Here is a 23,732-nt window from a genome sequence, read left to right as displayed (position 1 = left end):
TTGAATGAACCTGGGGATTGTTTTGCTCATTAGACTCAGGTAAAATAACATTCCATGCAGCTTTTTAGTGGACTAAGGAGTAACTCTGTAATTTCGCAAAGATGTATTTGCCTATATAGACTTTTAACTTAAAGGGAGTTTTTTTTAAGTTTCTCTATCACTTTTAGATGACAGTACAATATCATGGGTCTTTAATGGCTGTCATTAGACAGGTCGCTGTCTTTAATGTATACCATTAAACAAACAGCATTATTTAACTTTTATTGATAAAGCAGTGTCTGGAATAACACAGGTTTTTGCTTTCTGAGTCTGCAAAAGTTACAATGCTTGGCCTAAAATGGCAAATCTGTGGGAGTTTCTTCATTGCCATCAATAAATGTTGCACTATGGTCAACCTGTGACAGCTCATGGACCGCTGTCTGGCACTGGCTAATAAACGTCCACTTTCCCTTAATACCTATTAATCACTGTGAGGAAGGACAAACAAAATTGAGCTTACCTATTGTGTTAGCTCTGGCCGAAGGACTAGCTAATGTTGCTGGCACGGAGGACTTCAATGAACTGGCCCCGCTATTTATTCTCAGAGTTGGCATATGAGGAGAGGTGGGTGATGTGGGAGACTTGCCATCAGATGTCTTGGGTTTGGCTGAAAGGTTCAGAGGCTGGGCCACTTCATCCTATGACGAGCACAAGAGAAAAGAATGTTATTAAAAAACTTCTGTTGGCACAACACTGTCCAAGCAAAACCAGCTGTTTTCAGCTCATATGAACTCCTAAACCTGAAAGGTTGTAAGATGTATATTAAAATCAAATGTGATACTGTCTTGCCATTCCAGTTTGGAAGTGAAATGACTGATAAACTGGAAAATTAGCACAGCATGATCAGAGAACACCTTCCATTTGCACAATGTAGTAATTGTCTCTGATGAAATTATTCATATCAAGATACCAGCTTCTTTTAGTAAAATCAAGAGGAATTTTACAGTTACAATTTTTGTTATTTTATTTTAAACTTGATATAGATGATTTAAATAAGAACTGAAGAGCATTTTCACTTAAAATTCAACCAGCACCACCCAAACTGGGCAAATGTGTTTGAGTGAATGGGTTTTCAGTTGGGTTATTTTGTTGACCTTTTGTTTTGTGGGTTTGGGTGTTGGGTTGTTTTTGGTTTTGTTGTTTTTTTTTTTGTTTTTGTTTTTGTTTTTTTTTAATTTATAATTTCCTCTGAACTTCCCAGGCTTAGAATTCCAAGCACAAAATTACAGGAAATAAATACATCTTTTCCACCACAAAAGGAGAGCAGTAAGAACTTGTCCTTTCTTTCCACAGAATTTGAAACAATAGCCTGGATAATTCTGCAAAAGCCCCTAGATTTTTTCATCTTTTGCAGATCCAGACTTTAAGATTTCAGTAATTACTATTATGCAAAAACAGAAAAATTGGGTGACATTTTTTGCAGGGTAACTGGAATTATTCCTGAACCTGGCTTGATTACACAGAGTAACAGAAAGTGCTATAAAACACATTAAAATTCTAAGTCATGCATTTCTCTTTGACCAAAATAAAATACAATAAGGAAAAGACAACAGAGAAGGGAGAAAAAGCTTTTCAATAAGGGGGATATTTCAGTTTTAACTGACTTTTAAATGACCAGAATTAATGGATATGGTATTAGATCCAACCACCTCATATTAGCTTAGCTCTCCTCTGACACTGCGGCTTAGGAAAGCCATCCTTTACCTGCAGGAAGTGTTACATCACACAACTGGGTTTCGGCTGTAGGCACTGAAGCCGCCGATTCCGATATCCCTAAGTTGTAAGTACATTCAGTTTTATAGAATTATTCCTGACTTACAGCAATGCAAAGCTGACTGGAATTAGACTCATAATGTTTGAGTGTTTTACTGTTACCACTAAGGTGTCTGTAACTACTATCATATAACACCTGATTCTTTTCCACAGAGGGTGGTGTGCTGCCGTAAAGAAGGGATTTTATAGTTGCTGTCCCTTGTGGAAGTATGATGTAGAGGGTACGTCTCCAAACACAGGACAATTCTGCAAAGCACTGTCATGTAACTTTCCCATTACCTTAAAGAAACAAGCTCTGAGAAAAGCACTTTTGTTATATCTGATTATTTCTACGCTTTTCTATTAAGTCACAGTTAAATTAAAGCTTAGCGGACAAACATACCAGGAACATTGTGGACAAAGTTGTCATCTTTAAAGTGGTATTTAAGCTGTCCTAGGTGCAACTTGTGCATAAAATAAAGGGGGGAGGGGGGCGAAATCATTGCATAAAATCGCCTTAGGAGCCTGTATTCTGTATTCTCAGAAGTGACTTAGGCACCTAAAAGGCAGAGTTCTGTTGATCTAGGAGTTTCAAGCCTTGGGGTTAAAAATGTCACCCAGTTCAACCAGCATTTGACTTTTAAAGAAGGTATTGACACCTTACAGAAATACAAATCCATCTGTGTTAGAATAAAATGGATTAACCTACTAGCCAAACGGAAGGGGACTTGCTCTGCTGTTCCACCAATTTCAATTAAAAAAAAAGATAAAGTCCCACAACAGTTCAACTATGAGGTTGTGAAATCAGTACTGAGATAGTTGCATAAAAGTGTAAGTACAAACTAGCCAACAAACCAATCAAACACAGCGACCCTGTGCCAGACAAGGATCCCTGAAGAGCAAAGTCATCTGTTTGGAAGACAGTATCAGAAGCAAAGCAAACCTGCCCACAGACTTGTTTTGGTTCCATCCAAGAGGGACTGAACACATTCCTCGTATATTCAATTCTTGACCTCTGTTGTAAGTCTCAACAAAAGGGACTGATTAGTTTCAGATATGGTAGTAAAAGCTGCACCGCGCTTTCTGGCCACTGCAAATCTAACCGAGAGCAGCACCTCAGGCAGAGCAGCAACAGTCCCTGATGGGAATGGCTCTCACTCACTGCAAAGTCAGCCTGGATTCCAGCCTGTCTCTTCATGCTGAAAGGTTTTTACCAATCTTGTCCTTTTGACTCAATGCCTCAGCTATCCTGTCCCTATAAAGTTAGTTTCCTTCCTTTCTTTTGCTCCTTCTCCCTTTCCTCAGTTCTTCTGTTCCCATTTTTTAGCCTGGTATGAAGGCAAGGTCTTGTGCAAGTCCACTACAAAACATTGGGTTTGGTCTCATTTAACGCAAGTTAGAAATGGGGGGAGGTGGTTTTTTTTTTCCATCAAGCAATGAAGCTGTCTGCACTGTAACTATTCTTGGTAGTAAGAATGCTCTTCTTCATTCAAGTCAGCACAGCTTTCTCTGGAGCCAAGTAGTATAAGGCCTTGTGGAAATAATAGAAGTCGACAGTTCCAGAGCTGATAAATGTCATTCCAAATTGCCCCTTCATTCACTTTCATTGTGTGTTCAGGCTAATGGTAAATTAATCGGAGGTCACAGAAGCTTGCTTCTCATAAAGGAGGATAAGTAAACAATTTTCAGCTATTATATGTATTTACAAAATTATATTACTTCACTGTTCAGTCTTCATAACATTTTTGCTTCTGTTATTTCAAAGAGCATTCTCAATTCCTCGCTGGAAGTCAAATGCATTAAAAATTCAGTCAGAGAGTTTAGAAATCCTACACTGGATCATGAGTTGATAATAATTTAAGTCATTTCCTTTACTGCAGTGGAACTACACTGATTTATTCCATGGGTGTCTAAAAAATATCTGGGAGACAGGTAATAATATACAATTGTGTTAAGTGTGAAGATGACTGTTAGGATCTTAACTCTTATACTCAGTGTGCCATTTTACTCTTTTTCTTATCTGCAGACATAAATTCAAAATTCTCTAGTCTTCCAGTTTAAATCAAGAACTGTACTGTCTTCATTATTGATTTGCACCTGTGTAACCATGAGAAGAATTAGGTGTTGGCCTACCTTTAACTATAAAATCTCCCGGCTAACATTCTGCCACATTACAGATTTAGCAGGCTTCACTCTCAGTTATATCAAGGCTGTGTATAAGTGTAGCATGCCAGCTAGGGCAAATAAAAGTAATAAAAAGAAAAAAAAAAAGATGCAGCATGTTCACTCCAGGTAGATGGTATCTTTCAACAGCCAGAAGATTTGATTTTATACAGTGGGATCACAGAATCTAGAACTACACGCTGCACTTCATTTTTAAGAAAAAGCTCTGTATTGATTGGTCCCTGCCTTTTTTTGACATGCAGTTATTCTAAGATGTCATTGATAAGGTGTTTTTTTTTTGTCAAGCCAATATTTTTTAGAGAGTTAAACAAAGTCAAACATTTATTTATGTATCACCCAAAACGATTAATGCTTAGACCAGAGGATGTTAAGACCCAAAAGGCTTGTAATAATATAAACACAGATGTGATGAAAGTAAAATATGATCTTGATTAAAGGTTATGAAATGTTTCCTTTAAAGTAGCGCATTTGTCTAACAAAACAAAACACACATTCACAAAAAAAAAAATGTAGAGAATAAAGCATAAGCGAAAACACACAATAGAGGGCTAATAAAATGAAGTACCCACAGCACGAGCAAAGCACTGGTAAAGAGATTCCCACACCCTACATTACAGCAGTGTCAGAATAGTCACTATTTTAGGGAGAGCTGGTTGTTTGCTTGCCAGGATTGGAAGACTGTTATTAACCAAAACTATGAAGCCTGAGGAACTTTAAACCCTTGATTTGCTCTGGATTTTTTTCTCAGCTGATCTCTAGACATAGGAGGGAAGAAAGAAGATCCCTTCATCTACACGAGAATTTGGGGGGTAAACAAAATATTCAAGAGCTGTATTTTGTAGCTTCACTCAATCTGGATTTGTAAAAGTTTGAGATTTCATATTTAAGCATCAGACACTGGAAATCTCCAAATATAAGTGTCTGACAAGCAACATTTAAATAGAAATACTGCTGGTAAGTGGAGGGGGCATCACACTGCTTTTGTAAGGTTTGTATGGTCCTTTGAAAAGGTAAAATGCTAGGTAAACACAAAGTGCTTATTAATATGGGAGGAAAAAATGAAAGAGAGAGAAAAGGAAAGGATTTGGTCACAGTCACACAGTAACGTAGCAGCAGAGTTTCAGACAGACCCAGGAATTCTGAGTCAGAGTCACCAATGTTGCAAATAGTAGCTGAAATGGTGTCTTTTCTAATCTTTCAATCATGCTGTCTCTATTTACTTCCTCCTAAGATAAAAGGTTAATTTATCTCTGTGGAGAATGGATATGGGAAAAGAAGGGAATAAAATCTGATTTTGAGAATCTCTCTAAACCGTTTATTAAAAATGGCCCTATTTCAACACCAAGAGCTGAATAAAAGACTGATAGCCCAGATGAATGAACCAGTCTCAAAGAAAAAAAGGGTGTGTGTGCGTAAGAACCCAGACAATTAATTTGGATTTCATAATCTCACTTCCTTTTACTTCTTTTAAACATTAGTATACTACTAAAATACAGTTACTGAATTATTGTACTGTCATTTAGTGTATCCCACTGTGGCACCCACTGAAGGTCCAGGTTGCACAGTTTATTACAAAATCATGAACTGCTCTGTGTATCATCTGACTGGCAACACAAACGTGCTTAAATGACCTGGCATAAGCACAGACTAGCATGCTCTACTAAAGAGGCTTTTCATGACCTCTGGGAACACATTCACCACATCTTGCTGCCTATTTAAATGACCTTGACAGTACAAATTGCAGCCAAATGAGTTAATAATAAGAAGCTGGAGATGGGGGTTCTAAAACAATACCTCTGCCACCTCACCAGAAACAAAGCCTCATTCCCCCCTTCTGGTTCTGTTTTGTGGAGATCTTCATTTCAAGAGAAATGCAAAATATGGAGCACTTACTGGCGTGTCTGGGGCAGAAGACAATGATTATTGTTGCCCACTGAACAATACAGCCAGTCAGCGGCTTATCCATTCAGTCTCATGTTCATCCTGCAATGTCTAACCAAAAAGTAGCAGAAACCGAGGTGCAACAGTGTATACCCGAAGAAAATCCTTTGGCATCATTGTCCCTCAAGACTACAGTTGTCCATACACTCACACAAAGATACTGGCAGCTTCCTTCACATCCCCTCCCCTTCCTCTGAAGCCACTCATGATGAAATTATCAGTAGTGATAATAAGAAGCCGAGAGGTAAAGGCAGTTGTGAAACATGTTGTATAAATGAGTCATGCTGCTGATATTATCCTCACTGATGAAATAATTGTATTAAATTAAGCAGGGATGTTCACATGACAGGATGGGTGAATTAGATAATGCTCATCTGCAGCTGTACCTCCTCCTGCCACATTCTCAAGTTTTGATTAAGAATAATGTGTCCCTTCCTGCAAAGGTGGAGATTTCTCTAACTACACAGAAAGAGAGATGGAGACATAAAAACAGGCATCTTGGTTATGATATGATAATCAACACAACAGAATTATTCTTTAGGTTCAGAGAAGTCAGTTTATCCTACTCTTGCCCATGACTTTGAATGCCAAAGCACACGGTACAACTAGACCAGTTAGAAAGGAAAAGGCTCCACTGACAAAGCAGAGGGCAAATATTAGGAAGAACTGTCTTCTTTCTTTCTGATCCTGCAAAGTGCACAGACTTTTCCTTCTGTGATGGCTGCAGAAACATCTCAGCCTGAATTTCTACCTATACCCAGAGCAGGGTTCTTCATTGGTGTTGCTTTGCGGAGAATATTTTCCTGAACACGTTGCTCTCAGAAGGTGGAGACTTTCTGCACGTCACCCAACCCAAAGTTAGAACTTCCAGACTTTACTGATATTGCCCAAATACTCATATTCATAAGAGTCAAAGTGGAGAACTGAGCTGCGTTGTACTTGGGACAAATATTCTTTTTGCTCTCCGTCTGCTTCTTTATAGGACTACTCAAACAACAAATTACTCCCAAATTCTGATTTATATACTGGGAGTATTCTTGCACAGACTCCATTCCTGTTCATGGGGAAAACTGCTGCAGGAACACACCAACTTAAAACTGTTTTGTAGCACCAGGAGCACACAGCATTTTTCCCCAGTCCCTTTTTACAACACCAGGGGCTCTCAGCGAGAATATTCTCTGGGCACTTTGTCCTCTCAGAAAGATCACTAAATTCTTCCCATTTAATTTCTCTTTACAGGAAGCCTAGCTGCCAGGCAAGAAGTCTGCAGTTACAAAGACTAATTTGCTGCCCTGGAAACCCCAAGCTTTGACTTTGTCTAGTCCACATGTTGTCACAGTAACGTAAGAGGGCTGCTGGGTGGTTTTTCCCTTTGTGTTTAGCATTGTTGTTTCCCGAGGTTGTACACAGGATTCAAAAACAGATATATGAAGAACAAAGAGGAGTGTGCAAAATGACCTGTCTATAAACATGGAAGGCCCTAGGAGCTGGTTGCCTTCCCCTCCTCCCCACAACCTTTTTATCTGGTGCACAGTACTTACTCTGTAGTATTGCTCTACTCTGAGTCACAGAATACAGATGCTGAAAAACAGAGGACCAAGTGCCAAACAAGTCTAGGATCATTTTCGTCCTCCAGCTAGCTCAGATGTGGCAGTGTGGACTATTTCAGCTGCAGGGCAGCCTAAAAGTGGTGCCTGTGGAGAAAGCTACATAACTTGTTTTCAGAGTCTACATCCAACGATGATCTGGCACAAAGGCCTTAATTTCGTGTAGCAGCTGGTGATACCTCTGCACACAAAACCCTAAAAGCAACTCCTTACAAGTCTTCAGGAAAGACAAGTGCCACACTGGGACCTAGCCCTTTGGGATCTCGCGGAGCACAAGCCAGGCTGTTTGGCCAACAAATACACCAGGGCATGCAGCTTAGCAAAATGAGCAGACTGGTATATGTTTACCCAAAATTCATTCATTTAGTTTCACAAATCCTCAGAGAAGCATCCTCCAAACCATACTTGCAGCTTCTGGCTGGCTTTGGACTGCTAAAACACCCACCATCCTTGTGAAGTCTCCTGGTAATCTCCACAGACAAACAGCACAATGTGTTTGAGGAAAACGGCTGGTATGAGATTTGTAGGCTATTTTTGCTTGATCATGAGTTTCCAGTCACACCAACCTCTAGGGAAACCTGACAACTTATGGATGCTTATCCCAAACCAGATCCAAACGTCAAACATTCATTTTCATCCACACAAAAGTAACTTACTCACTGCTATCACCATAATTCTGCTGTTTGGGCATTTTCTCTTCTGTTAGACTGAAACAAGCAGAAGAGAGAGCTGCTCAGCACACTGCTTAGGACCCAGTATGTGGATTTTCAGTATAGCACTGCAGGAACAAAGAGCTTTTAGCATTTCTTGCACCTCATAATGAAAAAGCTCCTTCTCATTCTGCATCTCTGAGTGAGTGAAAATTTAACGCTGTAGCCGCATTTACAAAAAAACTTCAGTGATGCTCACTCTGAGAAAATCCTGCCAGGTTTGGAGGTTTGGCCTGAAATGAGAATGGTCCATGTTGAGTAAAGATAAAATATGAGCCAGTGCAGAGAGACCAGCCACTTGGGATTCTGCTAGTCCATACTGCATGACAAACTTGGGTCCTGTGGTTAGCTTTTTGTTTCTAATATCTATTGTTCAGCTGTATTTCTCACATCACTGATGTACCTATTTATTTGGTATAATGCTATTAATGAAGCACTTCTCTAAGAAGGCTCAAGTCAGCTGCTAAGCAGGAAGAGTGACTTAGGCGCAGGTCAGCAGGGATTGACGCAGATACTGCAAATCTTCAGGGGAAGACAACAACTGATTTTTCATGCTTTTAACCATGCAAATCACTTTACATGAGGTAAAAATCATTAGAGAGGATCACAAAATTGTGGGGGACAGGAGCAGAAAGGATTCTTTCCAGAAAGAATGCTTGTTCCTAACTGACCCCCACTGAAATGTGAGGGGAAAAAAATAATCACTTCTCCAGTGTACCAAAGGAATATGAATTAATAAAGCTCATAATTACTCTGACAGTTTTTGCCTTATTTTATAAATGGGATGAATAAGGCACAAAGTGGCTAAATGATTTGCCTAACCTCACACCGTGAGTAAACAGCTGACTCATAAGGAAGAGCAGATCAATTGCCACTCTTACTCAGACCAATGTTTTTGGGTATTTTTTTGATACTGAACTAAACCTTCTAAAATGTCCAGCTGCTTCAAAAGAAGTTGCAAGAAAAAAATACTTGTCAGACAGTTTGATCTGTGGCATATATTCCTGAACTTGTGCTGGGTAGCAACTGGAGTGGCCCATGCCCTGAAGCATGATGCCTCGTAGCTTGGGTTTTGGTTAGATTTTTTTTTTTTTTTTAAATATCTTTGCAACATAACTCTGTCCGTATAAAACCCAGAAGTCTAAACATGTGGTGTTGTGTCCTTAATAATGTATTCTCCCACTCATAACAAGGCTGTTTAAAAAATGGCCATAGACATTAGACTAGATTTTGCTCACTGCCTAAATCAAACTTGGGAGTCACCACCTTCCAATGAATAAACCTCAGTAAATGTTAAGCAGAATGCACAGCAATGAAAACAACAAAACCTGAAAGGACAGGGAAGGACTTGGAAGGAAATAAAACAAGGACCTGCAAAGCCAAACAGCATTACAAACTGGTACATTTTAAATGAACAACAAGAAAACAGAAGCCACACTGATCAAAGCCTCCCACCTCCTCTCTGTGGTGGATGACACCTTCGCTGGGAGCACACCACCACCTCTAACCCCACACCTGCAAAAGGAATTAATTTCAAAAAGAATACAGACCAAAGTGTACCGTATCAAAACAAATTAGCAACAGACCCCTCCTCCTGCTGTGGTCAGGCAGGAGAAGCAAAGATGCTGCACGGATTCTAAGATTCAGGGGGAAAAAAGACAAAACAAAACCAAAAAAACCCCAGCTGTTGAAAACTTGAGAAGAAACAAGTCAAAAGAGCTTGAAAGAAAAGAGATTTCAAACAGCTTGGACAACTGGCATTGGGCTATGAAATTCCTCTTCAAAAACCACCTGTGCTTTCTCTGACTTTGGATATCTCTATGTATTCTACGTAGAGTTTTCACTAAAAGAGGCAGCAATGTATGCAGCACTGCAAATAAGTAGTACAAAGATAACATGCACTGGTTTTATTTCCAGATACAATTGTAAGGAAAATGTCAAAATATGTTTTGTAACTGTAGATATGACCTGCTTGACAATTTGTTTTTCCAACTAATAGCTTTTCAGAGGGAAACTATCAACACAAAACTCATCCATCTTTAATGTTTGCGTGTTATTAACAACATCCCAGAACACTAAAATCAAAATGATTTTACAACTCTGTCTTGCTGGATACTCTATCATTTCATCTCCTTTTAGCGGTAAGATGAAATCTAATCAGCAGTTCCAGAAACTGAAGGGAGTTTAACATACTGTAGGGAATGTTCAAAGCAAACACATGCTCCATCATTGAGTACCACACTCACAGAAGAAGAATTTCTTTAATATTTATACCCTATCCATAATCGCATACATGGGGTTAACTACTTGAGTGTATGCCTGTTGAGAAGGGTTGTTCCTTTTCCTACGCCACAGTCATGCCTTTTTTTCTTGGGTCATGTCAAAGACACTCAGGTTTAATTCCTGACTTTCCAACAAACTTTCCCCATGAAGTTGAATGAGTCACTCATTATCTAATCTTCTGCACATGGTCACTAACATCTTGACGAAGTTATGATAAAATATAGCCAAATATAAATTTTAGTGTTCTGCACAAGTGCAAATGGCTACAGAAAGTAAAGGGCCACCTCCTTCATCTCAATACTCACAAAGCTGGAGAAAATACATCCTTTCATCTATGAAAAGGGTTTCTTCTATGAAAACTGGGCATACATCATAGAATCACAGAGTCATAGAATCATATATATGTTTATCTAACTGCATGGGGACACCATCATTTACAACCCTTTAAGTTTAATAAGTACTATTGATATTATATAATTACCCTAATGAACATATTAATCAACCATAATAATCATAATTAAAATTGAAATATATTGTAGTTTCTTTTTTTTTTATTTGCTGCTGTCAGTACTGAATGCAGATTACAAGCAGAACAGTGTTGAAGAAGTATTCAGCCCCCCTTGGTGAATAGACTTCAGATCCTATTCCTGATTCACACCAGCAAAAATGAAATCACCATCAGGACCGGTATCTGGGCCAAATTGCTGGCAGGCACAATGAACCACTAATTGCTAGATTCATTAGTAAGACTCATAGTTTGTCCCCATGAGATGCTGAACACTTTCAGCTCCTTTTAAAACCTAGCATCTTAGAAATTAAAATTAACAACTGCAAACTAGTATTTCTGTTATACTGTAGAAACTCAGCATGAATTTGAAGTCAGATCACAAGAATGCCAAAAATCTATTATGTAAAATTAGGCAGATTTTTATCTACTATTAATTCTGTAGAACATGCATGCATCCATACACAATAGATATTCCATGCTGTTACTCAAGCCTAAACAATTGGTTAAAATAGTTTTTTATAAAGCTGAAAGAAGACAACTGCCTTAAAAAATACCTTTCAAATAGCCCCAGCATCACACTGTTAAGATTGGCCTATTCTTTTCAGACATAAAACAAATGTCTATTTAAGAACACATCCAAATGCATTTCCATCACTCAGCCAGAACACATTCACCTCCCAGAAGCTAACACTGTAAGAGATGGAGAGAGGGAGAGAAGACCTTTAGTCCACCCACCGGCCTCACTAAAGGCAATGAATCCAGCCCTAGCTCATTTCAAGTAGGTTCAATTGTGTCAAAGGTTACCCACAAGCTATTTCTTGATGATTTATAGCTGATGTCTACAGATCTCCTTTTATTTTAATGATGACTTCAATATAGATGTTAAGACATTCTTTGTCTTCACAGAAGTATATGAGAGGGAAGTTGACAACTTAAAAAAAATTCCAAGAGGCTGATTCACTATTTCTGAACAGGGCCAGCTCTGGGCAGTTTTATATCTTATCCAGAAGAGGAAAAAGGGAGAAAAAAAAAAAAAAAGCTCCCTTCATCCTTTTCTCCTGTACTAGAGCTGCTATGTTTTTGTGACTTATTCTGGGCACAAATCCTAGAGGACTGACTCAACATGTATGTCACCAGTTAATTACAGTCAAGACAAGACACTAGGATACTTGGTAAGCATAAGATAATTTTATTGCTTCACCAGTAATAACATATATTTATATAGCATTATTTTGCTCTGTTTGAGCCCAGAGCAATTTACAAAGTGAGTCCCAAATGATACTATCATGGGAATCCTTCCACCCAGCACTGAACTGTAATCATTTGGGGGTGAAGAACAACAGCACGGGAAAAGCAGTAGCAAGACATATTGCATCCATTTGGAATTTCAGATGTCATGCCGATAAAACCCCAGAGAGTTGTTGAAATGTGAGATTATTTTTAGCCTCAAAATTAGTCGGTGTGTGTGCATGTGTGTGTGTGCACATGAGGTCTGTGTGCATGTATGCACGTTTGGCAGTCTTCACCTCTATAGACCTTTTGAGCATACCAGCCAACCTCCATCAGGTTCGATGCAGACCTCAAAGGTCCCACATCACCTGTGTAGAGGGGCAACGGGGTAGGGCAGGAGAATGCTCTTGCCTCTCCCCTAAGGAGAAGACTCCAGTGCTTACCCACACTTTAAGTAAGGCACTGCAGTGCTTACCACACAGTTTACCTACCCCTGGTAAGAGGTATTCTACACTTCCAGTGAGAGTCCAATATGTATTGTGAGAGGTCACAAATGAAACTAGGCTTCACTACTTCTGGCACTGCTGCAGCATCTTGCTCATTTTAAAACGAAGACAGAAGCGAAAGTATCTATTCAGTTTGTTCTGCTCTGCAGGCCTCTGAATACCTACGCTATTTTCTCACTTAGGCTAGCCAAAATGATGTGGCTGTTGCCTTCCTCACCCACTAGCCCCAGTAAACTTTAGTTGTTTGGTACAATAGTGAATCTCCTGGGTACTACACCACCACATCATTCTGCCTATAAGCTGCAATTCACTGGGAAGACTCATTTTGTGTAGAGAAACTGATATTTTGAAGGCTGTGAAATCAAGAACTGTAAATCCAGACATGAAATGTAGTGGGCAAACAGTCATGTGACATCATTTTAATTTCTGCTATCATGTACAAAATGCTACTTGACATGCGCTTCTCAGCCAAATGTATGTGTTGAATTTCCCTGACCCCAAATTAGGTCTGTGCCTTTTACAGAGAATGTTGAAAGCACAGGCTATCTGCACATTTATGATGAATCATATGCAAACAAAGATGAATTAATTCATCACAGAGTTTTAATTGCAGATGCTATTTTCAGTGGACATCAGAAACTAGGATAGGAGTACCCAGAAAGGGAACGAAGATAACTTCATAGAAGACTAAGAATATTGGAAATGGGCACAAAAGGGGGTCACTCTGATCTGCAAGGAAAACAGAAAACCCCCAGAGTTTAGACTACAAGGACTCAAGATTTACTGAGGCAACCAACAGCTAAATTCAAAATATATTAACTTACAGCTGTAACCTGAAGTCTATACAGCTCTTAGCATGGCTAAAGATAAAAGTAATCACTGACCTGGAATGACTGCAGCCCTGAGAGCGCTACCTTTGGAAAGAAAGAAATTCACAAGAACCTAACAAAACAAAACCACTCTCCAGAATTGTTATATAGATATGTTTTCTTCCTAATTGTACACTGAATTAAAGCTGCTTTAGTAATCCCATCACTACTTTACCCCCTTTTCCGGTACACTGCTTCATATTTTTCTCTGGAGCATTTTGGAGATGAATAAATGTACCCCTGAAACTCAACTTTAAGAAGCTTTTTGTGCCAATTTTCCCATGGATATGTCATGTTGGGTTGTGTTTGTCACTATGTAACTCCTGTTGTGTTCTGTTAGCTTGAAATCACGTAACACGATGTGGCTGATTCATGACGTGACATGTCACTGCCTGGCATGTCAGCTGAAAGCCTGTACGAACCCATGTGCTACATCTCCATACACACATAGCTTTTTGAAATGGCCCCTTATTTTGAATCTACTAGCAGGTGCTGGCACATCTACTCAAAAAAGTTTAAGAAATACTAATAACTTTTGAAATGCCCAAAGTTGTATTCTTTCTGGAACCTTACTGGAAACGGAAAAGCCTTCCCTCCAGAGTTTCCATTACAGACATCTTCTCCTCCGTGCACTCCGCATGCCAAGATACCAAGCAATATTTTATCAAAGACTTTTTTCTTATTTTTTTCCCCCCCCAGAGATTCCAGTCACGGCATTAGCTTATATTTCCTTTAAAAGCAGCAGAGAAAAATGTAGCAACTGGAAACAAACAAATAGAAACTAAACTCATTCAGTAGTACTAAAAGTACACATTTTAATTCATAGTCTGGCAGCATTAGTGGATAAAGGCACATGATCAAGATCAAAATTTTAAATTTGTTTCATATATTAAATCCTGTTAAATTATATCAAAAACCAAAATGGTTTGTTGTATCAGCTTGCCTGCCTCTGATGTTCTTTGGATGCTCTCAAATGTTCTCTCTGGACACTACTGAACCACTTACTGGGAGATACTATGGTAAAAAGTCTAATTCTGCTGAGAAATATTTATGCCTCAGCAGAACTGCCAACATGAAGTCTTCTATGATTCGAGACTGAAAATTAATCCCACTTGATTAAAATAGTAACTCATTGATTCATCTTGTTAGCTTTTTTATAAGCCTTTGAGATAAATTTATACCCATCTATAAGTTTCAGCCATGACAGCCTGAAGCTTTTTGTTCAAATGAGATTCTCACATATTCACATGACTCCAGGAGCTGGAACTGTAAGGAAACTATCCATTATAAAATCACAAGATGTAGCCACGCTGTTTTGAAAAATCTGAGTACTCTAAAGTAACAATTTCCAGATGATTTCTCTCAAACCCTCTTTTGTACCAGTTTGTTTTGAATTAAACAATTCAAACTGCATTCTGTACAACAAATGCGTAGTTCTGAGAAACTTCAGTGAAATATTTCCTAAGCACTCATATAACTCTAGAGTTAATACTAAACTATAAGAAACTGTCTGTTTGAATTTGAACAGCATTCTCCATTCTGCTGCTAAATGTTGCCTCTCTTCAGCTATCCACAGCTGCCAGGGATTACAGATTACAATGTTTCAGATTAAAAAATTTGTAGAGCTCCCTTGTTAAATGATAATGATTCAGCTGTGGGTACAAGAATACTTACTGCAAAATATATTTATTTGATTCTTAGTTTGAATTGCATTGTGCCCGAATGTGTCAAGAGGACCTAATTTCAAACCTAGTACGTAGAAGCAAACCACCCTTCTGCAGACAAAGCAAGCAGTTTCTGGAAGGTGCTAGACTGATCACATTAAAATCTGATTAAATCACCTCAGAAATTTATTTTCTGTGTTGAAAAGAAGTTCTGCATTTGGTAAAAGACGGCTACATTGCTGTCCAGCAGACAGCCTTGCCAATGCAGCCTATGCACTTTACTTTTGATTAATAACACATGCTGCAGAATACCCAAACACTTAAGCTGAAGCTGCAAAAGGGAAGATTTAATTCCTGAAGTACCTGGCTCCTTCCTAGAAGGATCTGGTAGAATGAGAGTCCTCTGCTCCATTTCAAGCTGCCTCTTAATCCATGAAACAGGGACATTATTACAGTACCATTATTTTGCACAAGCCTGTGCTCCTGGAATAAACACATTCCTAGATTTAGAGAGTCTAACAGCTTGGAGTCTAAAAAATAAAATCTCTGGAATAAAGGATGACCTTTAATTTACAGAAATTTAATATCATGAAGGAAACTAGAAATTCATCTCATATTGGCATAACTGTCTGGTTTATTATCTATATTTAACTTTGAGCTAATATTGGTCCTTCGTCTTTACAGTGCTGTGATACTAAGCAGTTCCCCATGAAAAACTATGTGCCAAGATGAACTCGACACATATTTCTCTCACAGTTGGTTCCCTTTCCTCAATAGAAAGACCCTTGCCTAAACATTTTCCAACTCTCCCCACGGAAGAAATCCACCCAAACATGAGGAGGATCAACAAAACACACTGCAACTAGAAAAATCTAAATTTTCCGTGTTCCATTATGCAACTCCAGATAACATGCTCTCCTAAAGGCCTTTTACTGTTATTCTTAAGACGGCATGGACAACTGACAACATTAGCTCAACAGCTACCTCACTGGCATTAAAAAACCTTGACTTTGTGACACTGTTTGCTTGTTCGGGACTCTTCCAGTTTCTTCTTGCAAAATGCTGCTCTTTCTCATTCAAGCTCTTTGTTTCAAGTGACACTAGATGGGCAGTTCCATCAGAAAGGTTCTGCAGAAGTCAATGCTTAGGTATTTCTAAGTAAGATGTAGAATAAGATGCAGATCAGAAAAAAAACGTGCCAAGTCCCAGTGTTCCTGAACACTGAGGGATCTGTGGCTGAAGGTGGCTTTAGTAGCTGCCTCATGAAAGTAATAGTGTGGTGTAGTATCTTGTATGAAGTCAAGGCTGTAGATCATTTAACCAAAAAGAATGAAAATTACTGCCTGCTGCCCACTCCACCAACTTTTCCACCAAGGAAAACGTGGGTATTTTATCTATTCATGCCAGGTAAGAAAGGCACTAGTGGCAAGGAATGGTAGTGAACTAGTAAGAGGCACATATTGTGTATTGTCACTACTGTTTTGCTTTACATCTCTTTTGTTCCCTGCCTGATTTCTGAAGACCTCCCTTTCAGAAATGCAGTGATCTTGCTTAATTTGTGTATCTGGCTTTTGTTCTGTGATCACAGATTTCAGAGGGGTTTTTTTCCCCCCTTTTTGTTATGTTTTCTTCTGAGTTTTCATTATAAAACGTGCCCACTGAGCCTGACAAGGGCTGAGTGGCTGGCAACTCTGCTTGAGAGACAGACTACTGCCAGAGACACAAGATATTAGGAAACAGAGCAGAGAGTTAATCTGAAAAAGCATCCTAGGAACCCCTCCATGTATCTAATTTATTTTTAGGAAAGTAGGGAGGGGTGGGAGGCAGGTAGAATGCCGTGCAAGCCCCTGCTGCTGCTGGTTTTTAGACACTGCTATTAACATTGTTTTTATTGTTCAGAACACATTTTCCATTTTAGAAAGACATCATAAGAAGTTCCATTAATACACACCACTTCATTGTGCTCCAGCAAATAGTTTAAAAAGTCACTGTTTATATGCCTGGATGTCATGTACAGTGAGAAGAGCAAGGAGGAAGAAAACAGTTTCAAAGATTCTGTCACCAACTCCACATTTTGCTATATGGGACTAAAAGCATGAGCAGTAAAATTAAAATTATTATCTCTTCCCGGTAAAGAGATAATAAGCTACAAGGCCTCCATTAAGAATAGTCAGAGATGCTAAAGAAGTAGCATAGCACAGATAAGGCAGATGAGATCTCAATTTACAGCTCCCTGTACATCACTCTACTCACACTGTAAACTTTTCCTCAGTTATCTTACGGCTATTTCTCACCTGTGTAATGCATTGACAAGGTGACTGGGAAAAGTAAGCACTGAAAAATGTTTTGAATTTACCGATTTATAATATTCTACTGCTAACGGTTATTCTAGGGCTGAAAAGCTTAGTAGATTAGTTTACAGTCGGGTTTTTTTTTGTTTGTTTGGTTGTTTTTTTTTAGTCAATGGCATATAAAGAATCGTGTCCCACACAGAAATTCTCAAAAATAAAAGCGCTTTGCAAATCTCAGAGATAAACCTTCTGTAAACATAGCTTTGATGTTCTAGCAGGGATGGTGCGTCTTGTGTCACTTTAATGAGAACTCTTGTTCTTCACTCTAAAATACCTCACTACTTTAATGAAAATAAGGATGCCTTAATTTCCTGCTGCTTGGATAGGCATTCAGCAGCTGCTGAGCTCTTCAACCAATAAAGAGGACAGTAATTGTCATTAGTATATGAGGCCTAATATGTGCAATGGGTTAGCTTCAGACGGGGCCAAATTCTTTTCCCTGAAGAGAAGAGGACCCTATCTAACACAAGCAGTCAAGCCCTTTGATCACCTGTACACAGCCATGATCAATATTCTTTATCACACAGTTTCCCTCTTTACAGCTGAAGTACTTTACAGTGCTGTGCAAAAAACAATTAGCTCGTTTCCAAAAATGTTTGATACCACTAAATAGAAAGAAGTGTTACGAAGAAGAAACACCGATATTCTTCTGCATTTGAATAGCAATGCATCTGTCATCTGTGGAGTTGAAATTAAATACTTTCCTTTAATGTGTTCAAAAATGGCAGCTCTGAGGGTACAAGGAATCTGTATGTCCACTTATCAGCCAGGCTTCTGCGATAGTCATAGCTTGATGTGGCAAGCAAGCCGAGGCAGCTATGCACATAATGGAGCTTAGTGTTTTCCTCAAGATTTCCCCAGAATAAATTTTCACCTTCTGCACTATGGTACAAAAGAGAGAAATGAGGGAAAGGGAGACAAATATACCCAAGTTAACAGGGCTGCTCAGGGCACTCACCTAAAATGAAGTTCAAGTCAACAATCTGCCTGAAGTAGAATCAGGAAGATATCTAGTTGAGTGTTCTTATTACCAGGCCATTTTAGGACCTTTTTCTTTCTCCTTCCCTGCTGATGTTTTTCTTTTTTTTTCGTAATATTTTTATCCTGAGTCAAGAAAGCTCCCCTACTGAAACTGGGAAGTATAGTGCCATAATCAGTTTTGACTGGGACAGGAAAAGTCCCAACCAGCCACCCTATAATAAATAGTACACTTATTTTTCCTAATATACCCTGTGGTGTGTCTGAATTAAAATGCCCATTTCTAAAGACTCTTATACTTTATTTTATCCCTGGTATGAGATGTACGTGGTAAAAAAGTCAACAGTGACTCAGTTGTAGTTTCATATCTGGGCTTACCTTGCCCGGGCGAGAATGGAGCAAGCACACTGTTGGTCCCTTTCTATCCTTTGTATACTATAAACAGGATGCAAGACACAGCTGGTGCATGTGGCAGCAACTGTAGCATCATCATCAGAAATTCCTCCAAAATGGAAGAAGTTTCCGTGGAAAGTCTCTGGCCATTTTAAGGTCAATCTGCAGCGGGCAAGCTTTAAGTCTTTCAAAGGCAATTCTATTGCTGACTATAGGAGACATGAAAAAATTTCAATCCAATGTTTACTTTAGTGATCAGAGGATCGGATAACGTGAAAATAAAGTACCAATTTCAGTTAAGGATTCACACTGATATTTGTCTGGATATTGCAGTTGAGGAGAATCTGATTGTGTATATCCAACTGCTTAGTGCTGTTTCTGGCTTGTCTGAAACACATTTCCTTTCCTTGTCACAACTCCCAGGTGCTACTGCTGAGCAAATAGTAACATCACTGCCAGAAGTATTTGAAAAGAACAAAAAAATTGATTTGGACAATCTGTGTGCTGTTGCCATTGAGGGAGACACAACTGTGAGTAGGGTTAGGGCTGAGGTCGTAACAAGGTTAACAGAAAAGTGTCCAGGAATTCTCTCCTGTCACATTTCACACTGAATTGCTCCTGTTTTTCAGCAGATGCTTCAGACAGTGCATTGTGCTCCATTAAATATGGGGAATCATTTAGCTACATTTACAAGCTACATTGAAAATTCACTCCAGAATTCCTGTACTTGAAAGGTTACATTGAAAGGGCTAGGATATTGCATCATGCAGGCACTAGATGCTATATTTAGATGTGCAACATCAAAAGCGAGGAACAAAGGCAGGAATGAACAGGGCCCTGGCCATTTACAACTGAGGGTGATGTTGCTGTGCTTATTCAAGGGTATAATGCACCTCGCCTGAAGTCAGTGAAGACTAGCTACCAGGTGAGAATCCTGGTAGCATGGTAAGGCTCACTGTTCAGATAAACATGTCCTCTATCACATTGTGGTTTTTTCTGTCCTGCAGGGCCCTGTACAAGCAAGAGGCTTGAAGTTAATCACAAGATGGATTAGTAAGTTATTCTGCCTAGTTCTTATCTGCACCTGTGCCTGTTCTCTCCTACTTATTTGGGAGCGTGCAACCACCTTGAACACCCAACAGAGCAGCATGCAAGCATTTACACGATCAAAGGCAAAATGTGCTTAAGACAGACTTTGGAAATCCAGCACAATTTGGCAAACTTCAAAAATAGTTGCCTTTCAAATGGGTTGTGGAGGAGGCCTTGGTAAATTTGAATGGTATGATTAGCATACCGGCTGTTTTTAAAACTGCTCAAGAAGAAGCTGTGTTAAAATCCATTTCCGCAAGACACACGCATTTTCTTTTGGACAGGCTCCACTAGCTCTGTTTCTTAAATCAATTTTTCTGGCACAGATTTCTTCTTGGAAGAGTGTACGACACCAGCTCAGTTTCCTAACCAAAACTTGACAGAATGCGTGCAGCACAGCATAATGGCATCTCTACTTCATGGCTTCCTAAAAGTTACAGTACAGAAACCTGGGAAGTGAATTTGGCTATTCCAGGTCACATCTGTTGAAAGGCGAGTGAGACAACAGAAGATGCCAGGGTAGTCTGCCCAGCACAATGTTCAAACACTGGTGAGGGCCACTGATAAAAGGTTTGCCAAAACAGGAGTTGCCAAGGTCTTAGAGGAGTTTCAGGGATGTGTTCAAGTCTTACTAGATTTAAAGGATGATCCTTGGCAAACTCCCCCTGATGCTTCTCAGCATTTCTAGAGCCAACAGTTGTTCCATCTGCTGCTGAGGCCGACTTTGAAGAATCCTTGCAAAGAGCAGCACACTAACTTTAACACTATACAAGAGGGAAAAAAATAGAGCTTTTCAGAAGTGACCTAGATGTTTGCCAGTAGCTTGACACACTCTCAGGTAAGGCTGTCTCCTTGTCTCCAAACACTTGAGCATATTACCAAAGCTGCGCCAGTGTAAACTGTGGGCTGAAAATAGAGATTCAGCAAACAGCATCTATTGAAAGCTTGTCTAAGGCATTAACTGTTCATCTGTGGAGGTTTGACATACAGTAACAGTGAGAAAGACCACCACAAACTAACTTCAAGAACTGAGTTGCTGCTGGGGATTAAAAAAAAATTTTACAAATGGCTGTGAAATATACATACTCCCTGACAACAGCTAAAAAAAATAAATTAAAAAAAAAAAATCAGCAGACAATAAACTTTTGGAGCTGTTGAACACAAACAAGCTTTGCAAAGGCAAAGGAAGGTCCACACAGACACGAACGAAGGTGTTTAGTTTCAACACATAAGCTTCAGTTTCTGCCACTGTGACAGATTTGCCAGCATGTTTTCTGAGCCAGGCCGCTGCACTATTGTATAAGCTTTATTCTAATTACTGTAGGCTCTATAAAGGTTTCTTTATCATTTAGTATTATAAATAATTGTGCTTCCAGGCTGGAGTTCAAAGCTCAGTACAGCATTCGCACAACAGCACAGGCAGGTCAGGTGACCTTTCTCCAATTCTCCTCTCTCTGGTGCTGAGGACAGACAAAGTGATATGTCTGTCATACGCCATTACCATTAGAACAGAATCTTGTTCTTTTATTACAACTGAACTCCGCCGGATTTCTCAGCAGGAATGCTAAGTGAAATCAATGTCTTGGATTTCCAGGCTGAGCTTGGAGGTCACAGCCACTCTATCATTTCTCAGCATTATCCCTTCTTTTTCTCTCGCTCTCTCTCTGAGCCTCCAACTGGCACACAGCAGATTGAAAACAGCATGCATCACAGGGCTCACGCTGCACAATTTTACAGCCTTTTGGAGCCCCCTTCCTTTCCTTTTGGCCCACTTTTTTTTTTTTTGTTTCTTTTCAATTTGCAAATAAGTTTTGTTTGTGTCCTACAGAACTGCAAGCCAAAGGCACTGGCACACCTACAAATATGAAAAAGCAATAAAACACAAGGGAGAACAGAGCCGATCTTGACAGCTGCCAGTAAGATGGCTACGCTTGATGTTACTGGTAGATACGGCAGGCCTTCTAATTCCACAATTGCCACAAAATAAATAGTGTCCCCTTAGATCTCATCAGACATTCTGCTTATGTACAAGAGATCCAAAAACACCATCAGAATTTTAAGTGTAGTCAATCTTACAAGCCATCAGCCACACACAAAACCCCCCTTGTAAAATGCACAAAAATTTCTTGTTACTCATAGACACAACTTTTGGGGAAAAAACCCTCGAAACTGTCATTGAGCACTGCATGGCTTTGTGATTCCTTGCTCTACAGTGTAGAAAAGAAGAGGCCAAGCCAAGGATAAGGTTTGGGAAGTCAGAAAATCTACATTGAGGAGAGAAGAAAGAAAACGCAGACCCAGAGCTTGATTCATTAACACAACAGCTACTGGTTTCACAGCATCTATTTTACTCTTTGAACATGTATCTCACTGAGCTGACAATGGTGTTATTTATTTGTTTGGTTATTTCTAATCTGTGTTGTTTTACTGTTAGGGTAAAAACAGGACACCACTGCCAATTCAAGGAATCTTTTCTGACATGATAAGGGACATGGATACTAACAAAAAGAAAGGACATGTTTTTGTCAGGTTCTTACTGTCACCTAAATGGGACTGAGTCTCCCCACATTTCTTAGCTAAATTCTTCCTAGTTGTTTTGCAACACCCAAGATATGCCATTCAATTTTGACCTGTTAGTTTTGCTCAGCTGTGGCATATGCTGAGCTCATCTGCCACTGGACATACTCTGTGTCTTTTTTCTAGGTGTAACTAGTCACACATTGGTGGCATTATACAGATGCAACTACGAGCTGCTAGCTTGACCTCTTAAATGAATATGACTGCCCTGCTATGACCAAGGTTACTCATCAGGGCCCATCGCTGGACAGACAGATTGCAGCCGTGTTCTATGACACAACAGGCACTTGCTTTGGAAACTTGTCCTCCCCAGACTCTCACTGAACCCGGGACAGTATCTGGCCACAGATGACATGCCCCACCACTTTCCATCCCTCATGGAGACATTGCTAACCTGATTCCCATTTAGCATTCTGAAAGGAAACAACAGTTGTGTGCTGGAATAGGAGCTGGTCACCTCAGCCTGCCACCAGTTACTGAAGATGGAAGAAACAGCAGTGTGATAGCTAGCACACACAAGGGAACCACGGGATCTCAGCTGAGGTGGTGTCTGTTACCAACATCATGTATGAATGGTTAATTGGCTTTACTGTGCTGGGGTCCTCCCACTGGAAAAATGGCACTAAGAATATCCTCCTATTTCAGGAAGCCATCCTGAGAACAAAGCTGCCTGCAACTGAGAGGTACAGAGATACCCTTAGAAAAAAACACATATGCAGGTACCCACACTGTCAGAAACACGATGCTGCAGGGTCTGGTACAGTACCTTGCTTTTGGGTGGAGGGCTGTTTGTGCTCTTGTCTGTGTGGATGCTGGTAGGGGATACAGCAGCACCAAGGTTACCCTGGGGCATTCCAGGTATCTTGCCTCCTGGAGACACTTGCATTGCAGCAAGTTGGGCAGCATACAACTGCTGTAAAAACAAACAAATAAAAAATGGGATGTGTGGGGAGAGAGAGAGGAGAGACAAATAAATCAATAAATAGCTAATTTTCTCAAAACTCCTCCTACTGCAGATGACATATTTTCCTTCCGATGATTATTTTTTATT

At 39.6% G+C, this 23,732-nt stretch overlaps 1 protein-coding gene across 11 annotated transcripts in view; it reads right to left on the bottom strand.

The window, feature by feature from the left end:
- Positions 1–23,732, bottom strand: part of SOX5 (SRY-box transcription factor 5) — a 297,069-nt gene that overhangs the window by 38,398 nt on the left and 234,939 nt on the right. For 9 of the 11 annotated variants that reach the window (XM_056340467.1, XM_056340470.1, XM_056340469.1 and 6 more), the window contains 2 exons: positions 23,448–23,594; positions 500–677 (listed from right to left, as the gene is read on the bottom strand). In XM_056340467.1, coding sequence (XP_056196442.1) covers positions 500–677; positions 23,448–23,594 — 325 coding nt within the window. The remainder of the gene's footprint in view (positions 1–499; positions 678–23,447; positions 23,595–23,732) is intronic. The other 2 variants (XM_056340476.1, XM_056340477.1) reach the window with 1 other exon arrangement.

The sequence above is a fragment of the Falco biarmicus genome, chromosome 5 (assembly GCF_023638135.1).
Source record: "Falco biarmicus isolate bFalBia1 chromosome 5, bFalBia1.pri, whole genome shotgun sequence".
NCBI classification, from domain to species: domain Eukaryota; kingdom Metazoa; phylum Chordata; class Aves; order Falconiformes; family Falconidae; genus Falco; species Falco biarmicus.
The sequence above is the reverse complement of the archived record's forward strand: the minus strand, read 5'-3'. Positions and strand labels throughout refer to the sequence as shown.